The sequence below is a fragment of the Excalfactoria chinensis genome, chromosome 12, assembly GCF_039878825.1.
Source record: "Excalfactoria chinensis isolate bCotChi1 chromosome 12, bCotChi1.hap2, whole genome shotgun sequence".
Taxonomy (NCBI): domain Eukaryota; kingdom Metazoa; phylum Chordata; class Aves; order Galliformes; family Phasianidae; genus Excalfactoria; species Excalfactoria chinensis.
The window spans coordinates 3,063,587-3,084,271 of NC_092836.1; the positions used below are offsets into that span (position 1 = coordinate 3,063,587).

At 41.0% G+C, this 20,685-nt stretch overlaps 1 protein-coding gene across 7 annotated transcripts in view; it reads left to right on the forward strand.

The window, feature by feature from the left end:
* LOC140257613 (contactin-3-like) overlaps positions 1–14,837 on the forward strand; it is a 92,918-nt gene extending 78,081 nt beyond the window's left edge. For all 7 annotated transcript variants that reach the window (XM_072347026.1, XM_072347027.1, XM_072347028.1 and 4 more), the window contains 11 exons: positions 654–829; positions 3,245–3,362; positions 4,524–4,682; positions 4,771–4,920; positions 5,584–5,654; positions 6,493–6,727; positions 6,879–6,994; positions 7,824–8,010; positions 10,527–10,639; positions 12,162–12,330; positions 12,891–14,837. In XM_072347026.1, the coding sequence (XP_072203127.1) occupies positions 654–829; positions 3,245–3,362; positions 4,524–4,682; positions 4,771–4,920; positions 5,584–5,654; positions 6,493–6,727; positions 6,879–6,994; positions 7,824–8,010; positions 10,527–10,639; positions 12,162–12,330; positions 12,891–12,991 (1,595 nt within the window). In that variant the 3' untranslated portion in view covers positions 12,992–14,837. The remainder of the gene's footprint in view (positions 1–653; positions 830–3,244; positions 3,363–4,523; positions 4,683–4,770; positions 4,921–5,583; positions 5,655–6,492; positions 6,728–6,878; positions 6,995–7,823; positions 8,011–10,526; positions 10,640–12,161; positions 12,331–12,890) is intronic.
* The last annotated feature ends 5,848 nt before the right edge of the window (positions 14,838–20,685 follow it).

Here is a 20,685-nt window from a genome sequence, read left to right on the forward strand (position 1 = left end):
TGAAGAAACAGCTACAGATTTTCAGTCTGTTTCTAAATGATTCATGCCCTTTTATATACAAATAACAGAATTATGTACAGAGGATTTATAGAAGGAAATTTAATTTTTGCAGTATTTACAGTATATGATATTTGTTCTGTTCATGTGATTCAGGAATTGTAAGCTGCTTTTCTTAATGGCACTATTTATGTTCTAAATGATATACAGACCCAGATACCCAACACATCTTACCCTGTATAGATTTCCTCTGGTTTCCAGGTTTTGTTATCTCCTTCCTCCACTCCCACCTTTTAATCTTCCCCATGGCTGCTACCACAGCATCCTGCTCCAAAACATATGGGTTATTGCTGAGAACCACACATGCTTCTGAATGGTAACTTCATTGCTGTGGGTTGCAGTGTGTTTAGCTTGGTGAGGTACATTGGTCTGTACACAGCAGGTTAAAAGCTACTTCTTCAGTCTCAACAAACTCCTACTGGTAAATGTGCAACAATACAGTGCTCCAACAAGAGAGGCCAGTCAGTAGCATTTACAGTCCAGCTGTATAATTTGAAGTGACTGTCATTAATCAGATTTGAAGAACACGGCAGAACATTAGTGGCAGGCAAGTCTTAGTACAACAGAAATCCAATAACTGATTTTTCTGCTCTCAGAGCCAACAAGGATCATTTTGGCACCTTCGAACATGGATGTCACTGTTGGAGAAAGCGTCATCTTGCCTTGCCAGGTTCAGCACGATCCTATACTGGACATCAGCTTCACATGGTATTTCAATGGGACACTCACCGACTTCAAGAAAGATGCCTCTCATTTTGAGAAGGTTGGGGGGGTAAGTTGTGAACATCTCTTCTCTTATGCAGCACAGACAGGCTCACTTAATGTTACCAACACTGCAAAGGTTTTTTCTTCTCTTTTGGGTGTATGGAATGTGGTGGCCGTTGTTGCAGAGAAGTCACTAATTGAGCTTAGCTTGCAGCACATAACCTGGTCTCCAGACATCTCGTGTTTTAGACCTGAAGTTTTATAGGTGACAGAGAGAGGCCATACTTCACTTCTCCCCATGTGGAAATAAATAAATAAATAAATAAAAACCCTCTTCAAAACAGGATTTCATCAAAACTTCTCAACCAGTTGTGAAGAATTTTCAGAGTATTGAGTAACTCCGACTTCTGACTCTAGAAAATCTTACCTTTTTGTTTCTTTTATGTTTGATTTTGAGTTTGTTGTATAGCACAGAATTAGGGGTAGTTATGGAATACTGAGGTTTAGGTGACTATTTTTCAAGTCTTGCTTGATTAAAAAGAGGACTGAATCTCCTCAGAGGAAAAACTAAGATAACTAACTTAGATAACTAAGAGATACGGGGAACTGTTATGTGGGCTTGTCTGGATTCCACTAAGGCTGATGGAATCATTTCATCCCAGTTAGTAAAGAAGCCTTCCAATGCGTGTTTGTTAAATGGAAATATCTGTGCCTAACTTCAGCTTTGTTGATAAACATGGCAAAAGGAAAATAATTTTGCGTGGATGGAGATCTGTGTAATGATATTGTACCACGACCTGGTCTTCCAGATGGTTAGAAAAATATAGGATATCTCACTGTTGTACTAGTCCTTTTTGTTAGATAAATACGGAGGCAACCCAAGCAGATTTCGGAGCTCAGAACAGATTTCCTTTAAACTGCTTCTGGTATCACCTGCTCATACAGCCCAGCAATGGCTGAAATCGTAATGCAGTCAGGAAAAGCAAAAGCAATTCCAGCAGATGTTTGTACCGTGCGTGAACTTCTGCTCATTTCTATTCTGTGTAGCATTGAGAAAGGAAGGTGACCTTGCTGTCACCTGGACTTGTCCACACTGACAACGATTTAATCTGGCTAGGCAAGAACATGGACTCTGCTATTGGTCTGCAGAGCTATGGGAGCTGAGTGCCTTCTGCATTGGAGCTTTTTGCTGCTGCAAATCTTCTCCTCGATACTTCAGGATGCTCCTCCAAAGCAACCACAAATGGTTTAAATGCAGCGTTATTATTTCAGTGTTTTATGCTTCAGTACAATTATTCTGTTTGATAGTCCCTCTGCCTAGATGTTTTAAATCTAGTTTGCTACAATTAGCTCATGTAGAACATGACTTGCTTTGTGTGTATCCGTTGTTGTTGCTGGTCATTTCCCGAATATCCACTTCCAATCAAGTTAGATGGATTTTTAGATTGTCTTTTGCTTAACTTTTTAGGGTAGTGGAGGCAACCAGTGCTGGATTGTCCTCTAAATGTTCACATCTTTGTTTTTTAAAGAAGACCTGTCATTGTATTTGTTATCACATGTGAAAGGGAAGCAAGCAAAGTTTTTTCAGCTTCTATGTGAGACATCCTAATGCTCATCCTACTCATTAACTGCAGATGTTGACATCGGGGAATGAAACTAGAGCTGAAAAAGAAACACTTGTGACAAAATGGCAAAGCTGATTTGCATAGAGATTTATCTGAGATAACGGCAGTCTCCGTGAAAACAAATTATTATTGAAATATAAGGATCCAAGCAGAAGCAATTGGTGTGAGCATAAAAAATAATTAATTGCTAAAGACAACGGATTGGAAAGATCATTAATTCTTCTTTTCTGGAGACCACAGCAATCGTGGCTTCCCTTTCTCCCAAATCACCGTGCTCTCTAGGATCAGTCGTGGTCAGAGAGCTGGGAATACCTGCTAAGTGAGGTTCTGTGCTCAATGAAACTGCTGCTCCAGAAATTAGAAAGAAGGGAGTTAAAAATGAAATCTGACAGATTTTTCACCTGGAAGCTTTGTTGTGAGCAGGACAGAGGCAGGTCGTTCAGCTGGAGCATGGGGAGGTTTTGAAGCAGACTGGTGACCAGAAGTTTAGAATTGAGTGCTCTATTCCAGTCATGTAGAAAGCAAACAATAGAGGGTCTGTAACACGATACAAAGTTACAGCTATCACTCACTCAAGCTTTTTGCATGCTTTCTTTCATTCTCATCATCCACCTGTGCTGCTTCTCATGCAAGGAGAGGCACTAACTCCTGTGTTCACAGCCATGTAGCATGCAGCAACTGCTGGGTAATAACCTGCTGTCCTGCACCTGTAATTCTGGGACAACTTTACCTTGAAGTTTCCCCACCTAGTTTATCTTAAACTTTGTCTGTTTGGGGTGATATTTTCTCCACTTCCAAAACATGATCTGAATATTAAATTATATGCTAATTAATTTAACAAGTTCATATTTTGACAGAGTGCATCAGGAGATTTGATGATTAGAAACATCCAGCTGAAACACAGTGGAAAATACGTTTGTATGGTGAAAACAGAAGTAGACAGCGTGGCATCTGCAGCTGACCTTATAGTACGAGGTAAATTTCAGCTTCTGTTACCATGAATTATGTTTTCTTACTGTTGTGTGCTGCAGGTTGCAGTAACAGCTGATGTAGATTACAAAACCTGTTCATCTATGACTTATGTGACTCTGCATTGAAGTCAGGCTCAGTTTTGGATGAAACTTGCTTCTTCCCAGGAAAAAAAAAATTAGGAATTGAAGAATATGATAAATGATGACATAATATCTTATAATATATAAGATTAATATAATATATAAGATCTTATAATATCATATATGATGTCATAATATCTATCCTGACAGTCCTTCAAGCCACCAATGAGTGGAGTCTCTTCCCTTCCCTTCCCTTCCCTTCCCTTCCCTTCCCTTCCCTTCCCTTCCCTTCCCTTCCCTTCCCTTCCCTTCCCTTCCCTTCCCTTCCCTTCCCTTCCCTTCCCTTCCCTTCCCTTCCCTTCCCTTCCCTTCCCTTCCCTTCCCTCTTTCTTTCCGGAGCAGGAATGCTTGCAGAGCTAAGCATGAACTGTAGCTTTCATTGTTGATGATGCAGCTACATTTATTGCACAAGAAAAAGCGGTAATCCAGAAATCAACGTGATGCAATCAGGTTTTATTCAATGTATTTCAAAATACACCAGGTATTTTATAATTGCCTTTGTACTGTTAGTTATTTCACCAGTTTGCTGCTGCAGATAAGACAGAAACAGCATTTTTGCTATGCTGCCCGGAATCAGGGCTTTTCCAGAATGCAGCAGGACATTTGCCTGACTGAATTGTCGCTCGTGGTGCTGATCAGATGTTCTGATGAAGAATTGCTGCAGTGCTTCATACACTACAACAGCTGCAGGTAACAAACAGGCAGACTACAGAGATATCTTAGTAGATTACAAGAGGACATCAAGGACCAAAGTAAAAGCTAGATAATGTGGAATGGGAAGAAGAATCATGCTGAGCAAAGGTCAGCGGACTAAAACAAAACCTGTCATCTGCATAACAGTTCAGGGTTAGTATTTCAGAATTACCTTATCAGATGCAAGTATGATTGATGTTAATATTTATCCTAATCCAAACGTTTTCTTCTTCCCACAGTACCATATAGAATGGGAATCCTTACTGCAGTATTAGGGATTTCCAGGGTACTGGCTTTACTAAACACCACCTATTTTTCAATCTTTTCCTAGGCTCACCTGGGCCCCCTGAACGTGTGAGAGTGGATGAGATAACTGATACTACAGCTCAGATCTCCTGGCAAGAAGGCACAGATAATCACAGCCCAGTGACCGCTTACACCGTGCAAGCAAGAACACCTTTTTCAGTTGGCTGGCAGCGAGTTACCACAGGTAAAATGCATTTCTTGTTATGGGTTCTGTTGAAATACTCTTGGTCAGGATACAGCAGGTTCTTAATTCTCTGCTTCTCTATTAATAGTTCCAGATGTGATTGATGGAAATACATTCACAACCACAGTGGTGGATTTAAATCCTTGGGTTGAATACGAATTTCGTGTAGTTGCCAGTAACAAAATAGGAGGTGGAGAACCTAGTTTACCCTCAGAAAAAGTAAGAACTGAAGAGGCAGGTTAGTGGGTTCTTCTATTTGTCTTTAATACAAGCATCTTGAATATATTATAACAAAGAAATCAAGTATTTGGCTCATTTCAATTAAGCTTGGAATTTGCATCAAATGTAAAAGTCTGTAACTAGTTTGTTAGTATTTGTGTTCAGCTTTAGAACAATTTATGTCCACATGCTATATCCAAATATATTTCAGCTGTATTTAGCATGGCAAAGTCTGTTCAGTCAGTGCTGCACAGTCTGAAGCTGTAAATGGCTGGGGAAGAGGTGAGTTTTGACAATTTCCTCTTCCTGGTGTTTGGTCAGTGTACACCTTCCACAGTATTGGCATGTAGCTCAGAATGCACTGATTGAAATACCAGGTGTTAATTGGGATAAGGCTGTTGCCCAGCACACCTGGGTAGGTTAGCCCTGTTGAAAACTTGAAGCATGCCACTGGTTTTTAGATGCTCAGTAAACATTTAAAGCAGAGCACATACAGGGTTCCATTTGTGAGGTTCTGCAAATGCTCAAATGCGTGTTTGCCCCACGCTGGTTCTAAAGCACTCATCTCAATTTGCAAAAGAAATAGGAAAACTGGAGAGTTAGCTCCAGAGAATGAGGTTAACTTGTGATATCATCTCATCTATTTACACGGTGTCGACAGCTGTATGTTTCTTTTTCACAGTTCCTGAAATTCCCCCCGCTGAAGTCAGTGGGGGAGGCGGCAGCAGGTCTGAACTGGTCATAACATGGGATGTAAGTTTTCTGGCAAGCAATTTTCTTCAGAGAATGGTTGTTTTCATTGAAATGCTTCTTTAAAGACAAATTTTCCAGGCTGCAGCAGCTTCTCATCTAGGATGTATATGTGCTCGGTAACACTCTGTAATGTGAGCTATGCACGTTTGCCTTCCCACTTTCACTTGCTACTGTTTGACTGCAATCAGTAAGAAATTCAGTTAGCTTGTCTAAGATGATTACTTTTCTCTCAAACAGCTGTCACGGTAAAAGGGGGCAGGGAGGGATGGGAAAAGGAAGGGCTGATTGTTGCTCAGAGGTTGAACCAAAGTGCAACTTTACAGGTTGTCCTTTCCTACCATTAACTCAGGATGCCTGAGCTAAAGGATCAGATACTACTTCAAATGATGTATCCTATTTTTAATGAGTTATGTTACCATGCTACTTCTTACTGATATTAGCAACTCTGTGTTGTTACTTAATCAAATCACATTGGGGGAAGGTGCAGGCACTGTACAAAGGTAGTACTGAATTCTCTGATATTATTTATGTACTATGAAATGTGACCAGAAATTGAAAAAATATGTTTCCTGAAGTGTCTTAAGGCAGTTACTTAACTGGAGAACAAGAAATGTGTCTGGGAGCTGCTCTTTAAGAGATGTGTGGATAGTTTCAAATGAAAGCATTTCACTCTACGGTACCAGAGTTTATTTGTTGACACAGTGATCCCAAATGCAGACCAGAAACAGTTTGCAGCTGCATGCAATACATTCACAGCAGTGATGCTTTGCTCCTTCCAAGCTTTTCCAGTGCGGTATGTAACATCACGGGCTTCTGTTGCTGGTTGCTTTTCTCACAGCCCATCCCTGAGGAGTTACAGAATGGAGAAGGATTTGGATATGTGGTCGCTTTTCGCCCCTTTGGCACCACAACGTGGATACAGACTGTAGTCACCTCTCCTGACACACCCAGATATGTCTTTAGGAATGAAAGCATCTTGCCGTTTTCACCATACGAAGTCAAAGTTGGTGTCTATAACAATAAAGGAGAAGGGCCTTTCAGTTCAATAACCACTGTTTTTTCAGCTGAAGAAGGTATGTGATTTTCTGCATATATTTAATATGAGATGTTTTATCAAATAACATGGCAACAGTTGATATAACTGAGGTCAACTTGAACATGAACATATTTATTTGCACCATCACCTACGCTGCTCATCTCTCCAGTGCTGATTTCCAATTGCAGAGCCTACCGTTGCCCCCTCTGGTGTGTCTGTGACAAGCCTGTCCTCCTCTGTCATCGAAGTCTCCTGGAAAGCCATTCCCTGGAAGATGAGTAGTGGAAGGCTACTGGGTTATGAGGTAACGTCATTTAAAATGCTTCTCCTGTTTTGAAGGGCTGCGATCCAGAATGTCTTCACACGCATAGCTTGTGCCAGACAGCCTGGTTCCTGACCTTTCTTCTGGGCTGTGGGTCTGAGCCAACACTGAGTGCAGTGCAGGCCAGGCTCTGGGGAGGATGTTCAGCCAGCCTGAGCCTTCTGCCCAGTACTTTTCCATTTCTGCCACTATTCAGAAGTCAAGATTCTGTTTAGTATAGGTACAGTCTTTTTTTTGGGGGGGGTTGTTGTTTGTTGTTTGAAAATCAAAGCAAACAGCTATTAGTGCAGAGTATTAGCCTCTAGTAATGCTTAGTTTATAGGAGGTTACCACCCATCCAGGCTTTTTCTCTGCACCACCTTTACCCAGAAAATGAATGTTTTCTTCCATATATCTCTGAAATGGAACTAAGAATGAAACTGTTTTGCTTCCTGTGATGAGTGCTATGTCTATCAATATTATCAAACTGACTTTTGTTTCCAGAATTGCAACTATTTTGGGAGCTACATTTTTCAGACTCTAACTTGTTTCTTTTGTAGATGAAGCGGTGATTCTCCTCTGGTTGTAATTCTTTAATTCAAGCAACATCTAATATTTCAGTTTTGCTTTTTCTGCAGTCAAAAGGGCAGCAAGCATAAAAGGCAGATGGATGAGCAAGTTCTGTTGAAACAGCGCATATATTTTGGAAACTTGAATGTATTTCTACTTTTTCAGCTGACAGATACGCACCTGAAGGAGTCAAACACAATGCTGCTGTATGGAATTGAACATTTATCCAACATTTTAAGTAGCTCTGTTCTATATCTACTAGGTTAGGTACTGGAATAATGGAGGAAAAGAAGAATCTTCAAACAGAGTTAAAGCTGCTGGGAATGAAACATCAATAAGAATAACAGGTTTGAAGAGCAATTTAGCATACTACACAGCTGTCCGTGCCTACAACAGTGCTGGAGCAGGTCCATTCAGTGCCACAGTGAATGCTACCACAAAAAAGACACGTAAGTATCACAGCTATGAAGTGGGGAGAGGCATAATGGTGTGTTAGCATTTGCAGGCAGATGAAGAATAGACGCATTAGTGGGAATCACGATGCACATAAGTGACCTAAATCTTCATACAGAATAGAAGAGCTGGGCAACTAAGTCAAGCACAGATCCTCAAGTTTTTACCCTCTGCTACTTTAGCACGAGTACATAAAACTCGAGCATACCGGCAGAGCTGAGGTAAGATCATTTCTGCATAAAAACTAGATTATTCTTTTAGTGACTTAGTGAATGTAAAAAGAAAGAATTCTGTTAGTCGGAAAGAAGAGCAGTGACTTACTGCATTTCTCAGGGTTTTATAACATCCTGAAGTTCTCCAGGGCACGGCATTTGAATGATCCTCACACAATTCATGCAAAATAATCATTCACATCCATTGTTCTCCCTTAATCAAGTAACACAAGAGGCCCTTTTCCTATTAAAAAGGAGAAATTAAGCTGGAGAACAGATTGTCAAAGACTGCGCTAATTTTTCTACAAATGAAAAGTATATTCGATGTGTTCTTGCCTTGTGATACAACTCAAAATCAGGGTAATCAGTTTTGAAGTATTTCTTCCAGATTCACAAGAATGCAGCACTAAAAATGCATGAAAGGTCAAACAGCCTGGAACAGTCATTAATGTCCTGCTGAAAGGAGTTGTATCATCAATATTATGAAAGTCTAATCTCACAGTAACTTCATACACATAAACAAGCATTGCTCACTAGCACTGAGGACTGACCTAACTCTGACTGATATTTATTGGCATTTAAATACATTATACATACAGTTACCATGAAGCACGTTAAGGAGAAGTTTTCTAGATTATTCTTACTTAGCCTTTACTACATAAAATTGCAGTTAATTGTGGAGGTTTCACATCAGTTTACAAGGTGAGATGTTATTACTTAGTATTCAGGAGGTCTTATAACAAACTGTTCTGTCTCATCAGTAAATAAGAGAAATATTAGTGTGTATGACTAACTTTAAGCATCTGATGAGCCCTAGAGAAATCTGTGCAGCTATTTGCACACTCTGCACTGGACATAATGGTTTGGTATTAGCTATTGCAAACTTGAACCTTACTGGAGATGTGGGTAGCTGAAGCAAAGTAGAGCCTTTCCTGTCAGTTCTGTAAGTCTGTTCTACAGTTTCTGTATAAGTTTCTATACAGTTTCTATATAATTATTCTCCATTCTTTTAGATGACATTTGTAGTTATGGATTTAAGAGAGTGACTCATTTCTCTCAAATTCAGCTTTAATATCTGAGTGTGTAAACTATCTGTATCTGCTCTAATACTCAAATACTAATACTCAAATCTCAGGAGAAAAACAAACTCCTCTTGCATTTACAGAAATTAGCTATTAGTGCATCAGGTTGAATCCTATTTAGCATAGAACAAGGCAAACACTGCAAAAGAACAGATCTTAGAATAGTTGTTTGACTTCAGTTATTTTATATCTTGGCCTCACATTTTGTGTCCACACAGTGCTGTGCTCTATGATCAGGTGCTTTATGATCTGACTGCTAATGGAGCTACGTATGCAAATGAGCTTAAAAATAAAGGGAATAGGGGAAAAAAAAAAAACAACCAGAAAGCCACAAGCATGAGTGCAGGCACAGGGCTGTGAAAGCACTGTTAGGTGTTAATAGTGGATACGTTCAGCATCAAAGCTTGGAGCGGTCCACCTAAGCAGCAATAGCCTCCACTAGGTGACAGCAACAGTAAATTGTTTCCCTTAATGCGTTTAGAAATATTTTAATAGCTCAGTGGTTCATTGCATGATCCACTTTCTGGGAAGTCAACTTGAAGCATCTGAACAGGTTTGTATTTTAACCTTCCATTGAGGTGTACAGCCAGAAGCACAGCACTCCCTCTGAAAACAAGTCTCAGGTTGTTAATGAACACCCAGAAAAACACCCCCAAAAACCAATAGGCTTGCTTAGCTAAAAGCTCGTTAATTGTTCCAGCTGCAGCTCCTGAAACCATACAGACTGCATTTCCAAATCATGCCTCCAGTTAACAGAACAAAAACATCTTGTCGCCTGTTTTTGTATTTCAGCCATGTTGAAGTCAATCAGAGGCCTGAATATTCACTAAACCTGTTTATTGTGAAGTATTTACTTATTCTTCAAAACATACTACAAATAAGAACTGTCTGTTATCATCATTGGTTTCATTAGAGTATGTTCTAATTGATCACCCGTGTCCTAAGAAATACGCTTTTGTTTGACTGCACTTAATGAAACACCATCAACAGATAATGCAACTTCAGAAATAACATTTATTTGCTATTCTGTTTTTCTTTCATTCTGTTTTTCCAATTTAGTCTCTGAACCATAAAGTGTACAAATGACGAGGCTGTATTTGACTTGCTTTTACATCCGACACGTAATGACAATCAATTACCTGAACTGTTATTTCCTACTGTAGAATAAATCACTAATGCCAATTAAATTAAAGTCATGCTTTTATTATGTATTCAAAGCACCCAGCCAACCACCAGGAAACGTTGTGTGGAACGTTACTGACTCCAGAGTAATCCTCAACTGGGAAGAAGTGAGAGCCATGGAGAACGAGTCTGAGGTGACTGGGTATAAGGTGAGCAGAAAAAGAGCAACTACAGGAGAATCTGAAAGCACTGCTCCCTTCCTTACTTCATCTGTTTGCATCCTCTGTCTCGTTTTTGTAGATTAAAATCATATTCAAACTGTGTCTCACAAACCGTAGTCCATTAATGATACACTGATGCTTTCTCTTGCTGGCTAAGTACATTTTTTAGTACCAGGCATGAAATTGATATTCTTAAACCTTTTTCTTCTTACTTCTGTGGGACTTGCTCCCTCTCTTCTTAGCTGCATCTATTCCAGAGCTGATCAGTGCACAAACATACAAATATTTAAATACATCATTTATACTTACAAGAATTGTTGAGGATGTTCTTGGCTGGACCTCATGTGACACTTAAAGGTATACAAATGTATGTGAAGATGTGACTGCATTGTTGTGGGATGCACTGGAAAGAAATCAATGCTGAAAGCTTACCTGGTTTCACAGGAGGTAGCCAAACAAAAGGAATCCAGTGTACAGTTCCAAACTACATACTTTGTCTCCCACAACATTCTCAGGTTTCTCTACTAAAAACATACCAATAAGCTGAATTTTGATAATGCTGGTTAATTTTACCCAAGTAAAAACATTTAGGGCTGTCATTTTTTTTATCCCCAGAAGCAAGGGCACTACAGCTAACAGAACGCTGGTTTGTCAAGCAGAATATCCAACAAATGACATTGAAAGCAGCAGAGCAGCCGCAGCATGGGTGTTGTGGAGGGCAGCCAGATGGTTGTGTCCCTCAGAGCTTTTTTCAGCACAGCATGGCATTAGGGAGCATGGCCCGAGGGTGGCAGCGTGTAGCACACAGCCAAGAGGCCACTGTCATTTAGATGGATTCCGGGTGAGGATCCTGGACTGGTGATGGATCATCATGCATTTCTTAACATCCATTACTATTGCCATTATAGTTTCATATTGCATTGGGAAAGCCCTGACTTACCTGCTTGTCAAGTTTGCAGAGCTCTGCCAGGTGCGTGCGCTGGATGTCAAACCAGAAGAGAAGCTGATGTTGCTCTTGCTCGTATCCCTAAAACAGGACATTTTCTGTAGTTAACAGTAATGACAGTAATTTAATTAGCACTTGTGGAACATCTTCCAACACAGTCCCATCATTTTCTCATTCTGACTAGTTCTCTCCTTCCCCATATTATGCATTGGCAACATCAGCTGATCTAGAGATAACGACAGACTCCAAATTGTGGGGTAATCTATGAAGCAGTGACAACGACTCTCAGCAGACAGCAGAACGTCCTGTCACACATCCTGCCATTTCAGATTAAAGTTAGGTGAAATACTTTCATTCATGTTCACGTATTCCACTACTCCCTTAGGTACTGAATGTAATTGTGCCCTGTAATATTAAACAAAAATCAGACCTTTCCTCTCATCATGCTTTCCTAAGGCCAAAACCTCTTATCCAAGAAACATGAATAAAAACTGAATGCCAAAGCCTGCTGGGAGAAATACTGCACTACAGATTTTCAAAAGATGCTGTTTGCTTTTGTTGCAGGTTCTGTACAGGACGAGCGGTCAGAACAACGTGAATGTGCTGAACACAGACAAAACAACAGCTGAACTTCTGCTCCAGTTTAATGAAGATTACATTATAGAAGTAAAAGCAACAACTGAAGGTGGAGATGGCACTAGCAGTGATCAGATCCTGATTCCCAGATTAGCCAGTACGTTGAAGCTGAACTGCTGTTGTTTTGTCTTGTTTATGTTCAGTCCTCAACCACTATCAGAACCTTCATTGTACCAAACCAGTACAGCAGCATATCTCTACCTTTGCACGGTGCTGCATTATTAAACGTGCAGTTGACACTAGGCAGGTGTCACAGGTTATCTTTACAGGAATTGATAGGAGAACAAAAATTAAAGCGTGTATGTAGTATGGTAATAAGGTACTAAAAGGAAAAGCAATTAACAGTCTTCCTGCCCTTACGCATGACAAACTTCATTCTACTGAACTGGCAAATTACCATGTAAATTGGGATTAAGAAACATTTTTACTTCTTTTTTTGTTATAGTTGTCTTGACAGTAAAGACCATCAATATAGCTTAAATATTTTGCAGTACATTTCCATAGCTTAAAAATACACTCCTATTTATAAGTTTTCATTGTTTATCAAATATAAAAACCAACAGTAGGTTTTTTTGCATAGTATGAAGTAAGAGCAATGATTTGACACAGCAGACAGTCGTGCTTTCATTTAATCCTGACTTTTTCCATCTGTCTCAGGTATGGATGCAAGAGGCTCTGGTCCATCAACCTTGAATATCTTCAGTCTATCCAGCATCTTACCAACAGTGTTTTCCTTCTCTCTTAATTCAGTGTTGTGATGATGCATTTTCATTTGCTAGGAGAAACAAATTATCAATCAGTTATTACAGAAAAGTGCTTTTTTTTGTTGTTGTTTTTTAACAAACAAACTGCAGTGGTTAATGCATGTTTTTCTTCTGATGTGTTTTTAAATTCTTTATATTTCACTGTCGGTTGAATTAAAAATATCATGTAAAGTTTAGCAAATCCTTTAGAAAGGAGTCTGAAATGCCTTAATACTTGAACCAAAGGAGTTTACATATTATGTACTTCAGCTACAGTGTAAGAGTTGAAAGCAATGGCACTGTGATCAATTACAAGAGCTCAGCTCTATGAAAAACTCAGTTTTTACAGTGACAATGAATTGCTTTGAGTATATTTTACAGTATAATGATAACATCATTGTATGTACAAAAGCTGAGAACAGAGCGTGCAGTTTCAATCACAATGGAAAACATCAACTACTTGGCAGTACTTTAAGACAGTGCCATTGGCTTGCTGCCCTTTATATAAGTTATTCTGAGTCTAACAAGAAATCAAAGCTAGAAGTTAGAAAAGTCACACTATTAATGTTAGTTTTGCACAGTCCACATTGGGGTGTCTGAGAGGCAGGGCTTCCACTACTTCTAAGAAATGAACTCACAGCCACGTTTCAAAGAAGGCTCTCTTTTATCCCAGCGTACATCTGTGTGCTCTTTCCAGCACTTGACCCTCCTCTTAATCGCCTCTAAGGTAATTTCCTGACATCCTTACCTTGTATTCAGTACATAACCGAGTTCTCCCACCTTCGGGATCACTCCTATTGCCCTTCTCTGCACTCCTGTCAGTGTGTTTCAAGAACACAAGTGCCCATTTGCAAGCATTACTGAAATGCAGTTGCACCATGGCCTTATGAAGAGGAACTGTTACCACCTTCCTACCTTGTGATGTGGTGCTTCCAGATATGCAGCCCAAAATTATCTTCTTGTCTGCTGCACCACATGCGCTGTAAATTCAATAACACATTCATAATTCTCTTTCCAACTGCTCTTTAACCAGTTCAGACTATTTCACTTGGTCCAGCGCTCTAACACACCCCATTACTATCATATAATTCTAGCAAATTTATGGCAATACTATAGTTTAACATTTTAAAAATACATCAAGGTTCTCAAGCTTGCTACAGTGGAATCTATGCTTGCTTTCATAGCAATACCTTAAACCTGGTATACCCGACTGTCACCGTTGCGAATTTAGACCAGTCAGCCTTTTAGACATATCCACAGTACAGCAAGTGTTCATGTGACATAAAGCATATCTTAAAGACCTTTATTTTTATCTCACAAAGTTATTACAGCACACAAGTATGAAGAACCAGGACTAATAGTATCACAACACGATAGAAATACTTTGATTTGCATTCAAATAGATTAGCATCACATCCAGACGAAAATAGTGCTAGCTGTTGAAGTAAGCAAGATCTGTATATACTGTAAATATATAGTTATAAATGGCTAGTTGCTTTTCAATGTGGCTAACCAGTGATGTTTTCAGACACTTGCAAATAGGGGGGAGGGCGGGAGATGGAAAACAGGGGTTACTAGTAAGTGCATCGTTCTGTTTCCTGCAACAAAGGGTGAATCTTTCTATTCTTGTTTCACAGAATTCCAGTCCACGTTCCTGTATTGCCATTTTCATGCTATTGCAGTGTACTATTTAATTTCTAGTTATATATCTCCATGAGATATGTACCGAGTACCTTGTTTCATATTGAAAAGTTGAAAATTTCTCCTAAAACTTCCAGCTGTGTGTGTATCCTATGGTTATCTGTATGCATTTTTCTATTCTAATAAAATATTTATTACATAGAGGGATACAAGACTATTTCAGATCTTGGTGTGTGTCCTTATTATGCACTTGCACGTGGGGATTCACTGCAACTAAAGTCCTTGTCTGTGTTCCTCAGTACATTCCTGCTACTTGATGCTTCATGCCAGATTCCTTCTCAGCAGTTCTGCTGCCATAAGGTTTAAATCCTTTCCTGTATGCCCAGGTCTGCTCCTACAGAAAGGAAGGCAGGAGGAAGAGGAGGAGTAAGGGCTACAGCTGCTGAGCACTGCCTCTGCCCATAGTTCTGCAGCCTGGCAGATGAAAACCCACCTCACTTTCCTTGGCTTGGTTTCCTGTCTACCCAATTAGGCTGCTTCCTCTCCTCCGAGATGAAATAGAATGTAATTATATTAAAGAAGAGTTGGTTCTTTTAAATAATTTACTTAGTATATCGCTATTTATCATTAAATTGCATGGTGCGTTTTCCCCTGCAAATTGCCTATTCCTCACACTGCAGTTTCTCATAAAGCTGGTGACTTTCTTGCACTAAAACCCACTCAGTGGGAACATGAGCAGAACAGAAACTATATTTTAAGCTTTCAAAGCATGAAGTACCTGGCTTCTACCTAACCTACGTGAAAGGAGCTGATCCAGATGCTGCAGTAAGGGCTAATAATTATCCCAACATGCTTATCAGTGTAGATGCAATAGCCAAGACCAAAACCATTTTTCATGAGTAATGCATGGTTTCTTTTCCAGATCACTGTAGCTAGACGCATGGCCTTGCTCTGTATTTCATCCTGTATTCACATTAGCCTTCCTTTAAGATGACCTCTGTTCCTAATCCCATTTCAGTTCAGTTAATATTTAACTGTGATCATAAGACTGACTTAATGCTCCAGGGAGAGTCAGGAAAAAAGTAATTACTGGGAAAATATTGAAGGAAAACATAAAGAGTCATTAAGAGAGGACATGAGTTCCCACAGGCAGCCTACCTCGTTGACTTCTCCAGAGCAGTTTCTGTCACTCAACAAGTTCAGGAATTCAGTCCTGGGGAAAAAACAAAAGAAAAAACCAAGCAATCAGATTGAACAGTAATGAAAAACACGAATAACATCACTTGTATGAGGCCAGGTCTGCAGTGTTGGGACCTTGAACCAAGCTTACTAATAGTCCTGTGCAACGTCGAGGCTCACTGGAGACTTTCAAGCAGCCCTGTGGAAACTGTCAGTTGGGTGTTGTTAGGGGAACCATGGGGGTATTCTGGACAACAAGATGTTGTGAGAAGGAGAAAGAATACAAGTTTCTTGCTACTAGCTTAAATGAATACATGCACCACAGAAAAGGGACCAACTTAGCTTAAGGTGCTACCAGCTGTACCTGGTGTCCTCCAGCAGCAGTAACCATTTCCACTTGGGAGCCCTTACTGAGACAAGGTGAGCACCGGGGTTTGGAATTTGGAGCCTTGGGGCCATAAGGATTATCTGTCGGGTTGTTTTAGGATTGGGTTCACTCACCTCAGTTACCCACCTTGCACCATTCTTCCCCCAGGAGTTGCTTTCTAACTGGTTTCTTGCACCATCCACAAGTAATTCATTGGGTGATTTTTTTTCCTTCCTTGTTGGCACACATTTCTGCAAGGGGAATTGACTCCTGTGACTCTGTTTCTCAGATGTAGCTGTTCTGTGAATCAAAAAAGCCTTCTCTGGGCAGTTTACTCTGTCAGATATGTTGTGAACAGGCAGAATCCCCTCTGAATACAAAATGAGTTAAAAACTAATATCACTTTAGCCCCAAGAAATATTGGAGATCTCCATTTTCTACTTAATTTGCCTTTCACTGGTGGATTGCAGACATGGGCAGTGCTTGTCAGGTTATATATGTTATATCTTAATAACGGGCAATAAAGCAAGCTGTCCTGCATGAGGGAATGCATTAATCTGACAGCTTTCTGTCTGAAATAAATAACAATGAGCATTGTGAAAATAAAATGAGTTTGTAAACAGGCGCTCTCTCTCTTAGGAAAAACAACCTCCTTGATTGTTTTATGCTAATGCTTTGAACTACTGGAAAGCAATAAAAAAGGATACATTTAGCAGAGATATAACTGAATGTACATGATTGTTCTTTCATCAAGCCAGTTTGATAAAGAGGGACACTACTTGTCTTAAATCTGATGCATATTCAGTGTAAGCTACAAAATGGGGGGAGGAAAAAAGCATGCCACTTACCTGTACCTCCAGGTATTGGTTTTACATTCTTAGAGCTGTATTTGTGAAGACCTTTCTTATTGGCTTTCCTGGTGCACACACAGTTGAGGTCTTGCTGGGAAGCAGGATGGGCAGCCTGTAAGGAAGGGATGGGCATCTGTCTTTTCCCAAGCTCAAACCTGTTTCAATGACCTCAGCAAGAGGAAGGGAAGCTTCCTGCACCCAGCTGAGCCAATGCCCTTCACCTGTGGGAGCTGTAACCATTTCAGAAGTGCTGTTAACGTCTCACCTTCTTGGTTGGAAGTCCTTCCTGCAGCCAGCCAAGGCATTTGGCCGCAGATGGAAGTCTTGCTGCTGCCCATGGGATCGGTCACAACCACACCTGGCTGCAGGACAAGGAGATGCACACAAGCACCGCTTGGCAGCCCTCCCAAAGCCCAGCATGTCCCCGCCATGCCCTTGACAGACAATGTTCCCTCCAGGCTATGCTCTGGTCTCCTGAGCAGCCACCATCTGCCAATTCAGCGGGGGTTCTGCTGGGAGCTGCACGCTGCTCCTAACACAGCGTGAGCTGAGAGCAGCATCTCACTTCTGACAGAAAAACGCAGCTATCTCTTGGAGATCTCTTTGCAGGTCACCACAAACGCAGGCAGCTGGAGTCTGGGATAACCACAGCCTGCCACCAGTTTTGGATCCAGTGTCATGTTGTCTTCTTCCTGACAGTGGCTGCATATTGCTGGATCTCTGACTTGTCCTGTGGTTCACTCTGTGCATGGAATAGTTCCCCCACCCCAAACCCTGCTATTTCCATAAGCAGATTCAAACACCTTTCCTCTTCACTATGTCTTTCATGGGTTCCCTCCTCCATCATCAGCTCACACTCACTGCCACATCACAGCGTATGCCAGGACACTTCCTATAACTCAAGTTTGTACATTTAACATATTCTCTTGAGCTTCTTGCTGATATTTTTTTTTAGGTCAACAAGTATCTTCCTATCTTTGAATGTCTCTATTTTATGTTTTAATGGACAAATATTGGAGATATGCCAGTAACAGTGGGAACACGAGCATTATGGAGCATTACTAAGACACGTTCTTCCCAATGCACCTCGGATTATTTTCTTACCCTTTAAGAACATAATGAGTCCCTTGAGGTCTGGAACATGCCTGCTGTCTGTGCTGTGCACTCTTCATGCCACTCAGCGATTAACTCCCCTTTGGATGGCAGGATGTCACAGAACTGCAAGTGCTGAAAGAAGAATCGAATGGATCCCATTAGCAGAGGATACAACATCTAGATGTTCACTAATTCAGCCGATGACAATTTAAAGTCAAAACAACTCCCAGGAAGGGGGGACACACCAGAGCCATCCATTAGCACAGAGCCTCTTTGAGAGGGGTCACATCCTTCCCAGTTTGGGAAGTGGGGACCTCAGCGACTGCCCTGCCCTGCTGCAGGGCCCAGCTCTGCACAGCCAGACAGCACTCCCAGCACACAAGCGGCCTTATTTCAGGCCCTGTGCACCAACTGCTCTGCAGCTCTCAGTAGATTTGAAGATTGATTTTTCGCCATCACCAAGGAAAGTGAATTCTCCCCTGAGACCAAAGCATCTGGGTGTGCCCGCTGTGCCATTAATGGAGCAGGAAGGGAGGCCTTTGGTGGCACTGCTCTCTCTGATGATTTCTGTTTCGGGGATCTTTCTGTGCTGGAACACGAGCAGTGACCTGTTCCATCAGCTGAAGGCATAAAAGGAAACGAGGCAGAGAAAATAAGGGAAAGCCCTCTATTTCAACATCTTTTATGCTACAAATACTAAATCATTTTCCCAACGGAGGACCTGCAAAGAAGTCTATCAAACAGGACATACGTTTAACAAGACTCTCTCTCATTAGCGATCCAAGAAGGGCTGCAGTTAAAGCAGACAAATAATTTCATTTTTGTCTCACTTCCTACCACTGTCCCACACCGAGGCACTAAAAGTTACGGTTGCCACAACACTAATTTATCTATTTGAACACTGGAGCTCTCTGCTGATTGAATGAGTTCTGCAGCAAGAACGGATTATTTCATCAGCTGCATCTATCTGACTTTCAGCGTTTTATGGATATCAGAAAGGAACTGACTGCAGTGACAGAAAGCACAGCCTTCCAGTGCCTTGATGGCAGTTTCAGCGAGACAGAGGAAAACACTCCTGCAGCCAAAACCTTCTGCTCATATACGGAAAACCAATGTCCTGAGCTTTCGTGTTGCCTTGGGAACATGAAATATAAATGCTATTAATAAATTATTTTCAAGCAACCACAGTATTCAGTGCTGGGAGCCTGATCTGAGTTTCTCTGATCCACCCTTCTATCTGAGGGGAAAAGCAGACAACAACAAATCTCAGCCAAGTTCCAGTTGTGCTCGAGTTTCCAGAAGAGCTACCACAAGCTTTTCATGGGATCCCCACAAACAACAGGACAGCTGTGGCTCCCTTCACTCACAACACCTGTGTGCCCAGGGCCTGGCCTGCAGCACGGGGCCATCAATGGGAGCACGGGGCCATCAATGGGAGCATGGGACATGACCACCGCAGGCTGCAACAACAGCAGCGCATCGTGCTACACAAACGCTGCAGTGCTATTTTCACACATTGGTCCCAGACTATTTTAAGCAGAACATTGCTCACTGCAAGACTTCCTCCTTCAGTCAGCCATTCCTTTTTAAAGACCCATCCATAAGGGTGATTTTGAGTTTTCTTTCCATTGCCGAACTCCACAGATTCTTCTGACTCCTTCCAAAGGCTGAACTGGCTACAAGAAGACTGGACCAAAGGGAAAAGAAAACCTTTAATCTGGAAGCACAGCAGTATTTATATAACACAAGATAAGCTCAAACTTTTCATATCTACCACATAGCCATGCTTAAGAGAAGCGTATTAAAATAGGCCATTTTCAATTAGACTGGGGAGGGGAGGAGACTTTTATAGCTACTGTAAGAGGAAACAAGGCTGGCAATCGAATCAGCACTCCTTGCAAGGCATCTAAATGAAAAGCTCAGCATTTTCAGGATTTCCTGCCTGAAGGAGAACAATCTCTTGGAGCCATTTTCACACACAGGAGGAAAAGAGGACACAGAATCCTACTGCAGCCTGGGGCTAATGCTTCCTCAAGGCTGGAAAACAAGGATGGTGAGGAGCCCTCCTGAATAAGTCAAAGGTCCAGATCAGCTCCTCAACTGTGATTGCAAATTTAGGCAGCGGTCTACTAATAGGACTGATGACACAATGTACAAATTGGTCTGGAGTTGATCTATGGCAGAACTATAATAAAAATGAGGTGTTTCTCAAGAATTCTCTTTTTAGGCAGCTCTGGTAAACTCAGAATAATGGGAAGTTCAATACATGTATTGATATTTATTCTAACGACTTCATCGTCTGTCCTTACGGATGCATTGAAACCAAACACAGAAATGCTTCAATATCAAACACCCGCTTCTGCCTGCCCTCAGCAGGAACAAAGCTATCCATTCTGCAGCTAATTAGCTATCGTCTATAAAGCAATGGGAAGGGCCACGCTTTAATTTAGACCCATCTGGTAAAGGCTTTCTTGAAACGATGAGACTTACTTCATATTTTGCATCTATCAGAGCCAGAGGTTTCCCAGAGGAAGCCAACTATCACTGATAACAGCTGCCAGTCCTCAAGATTATCA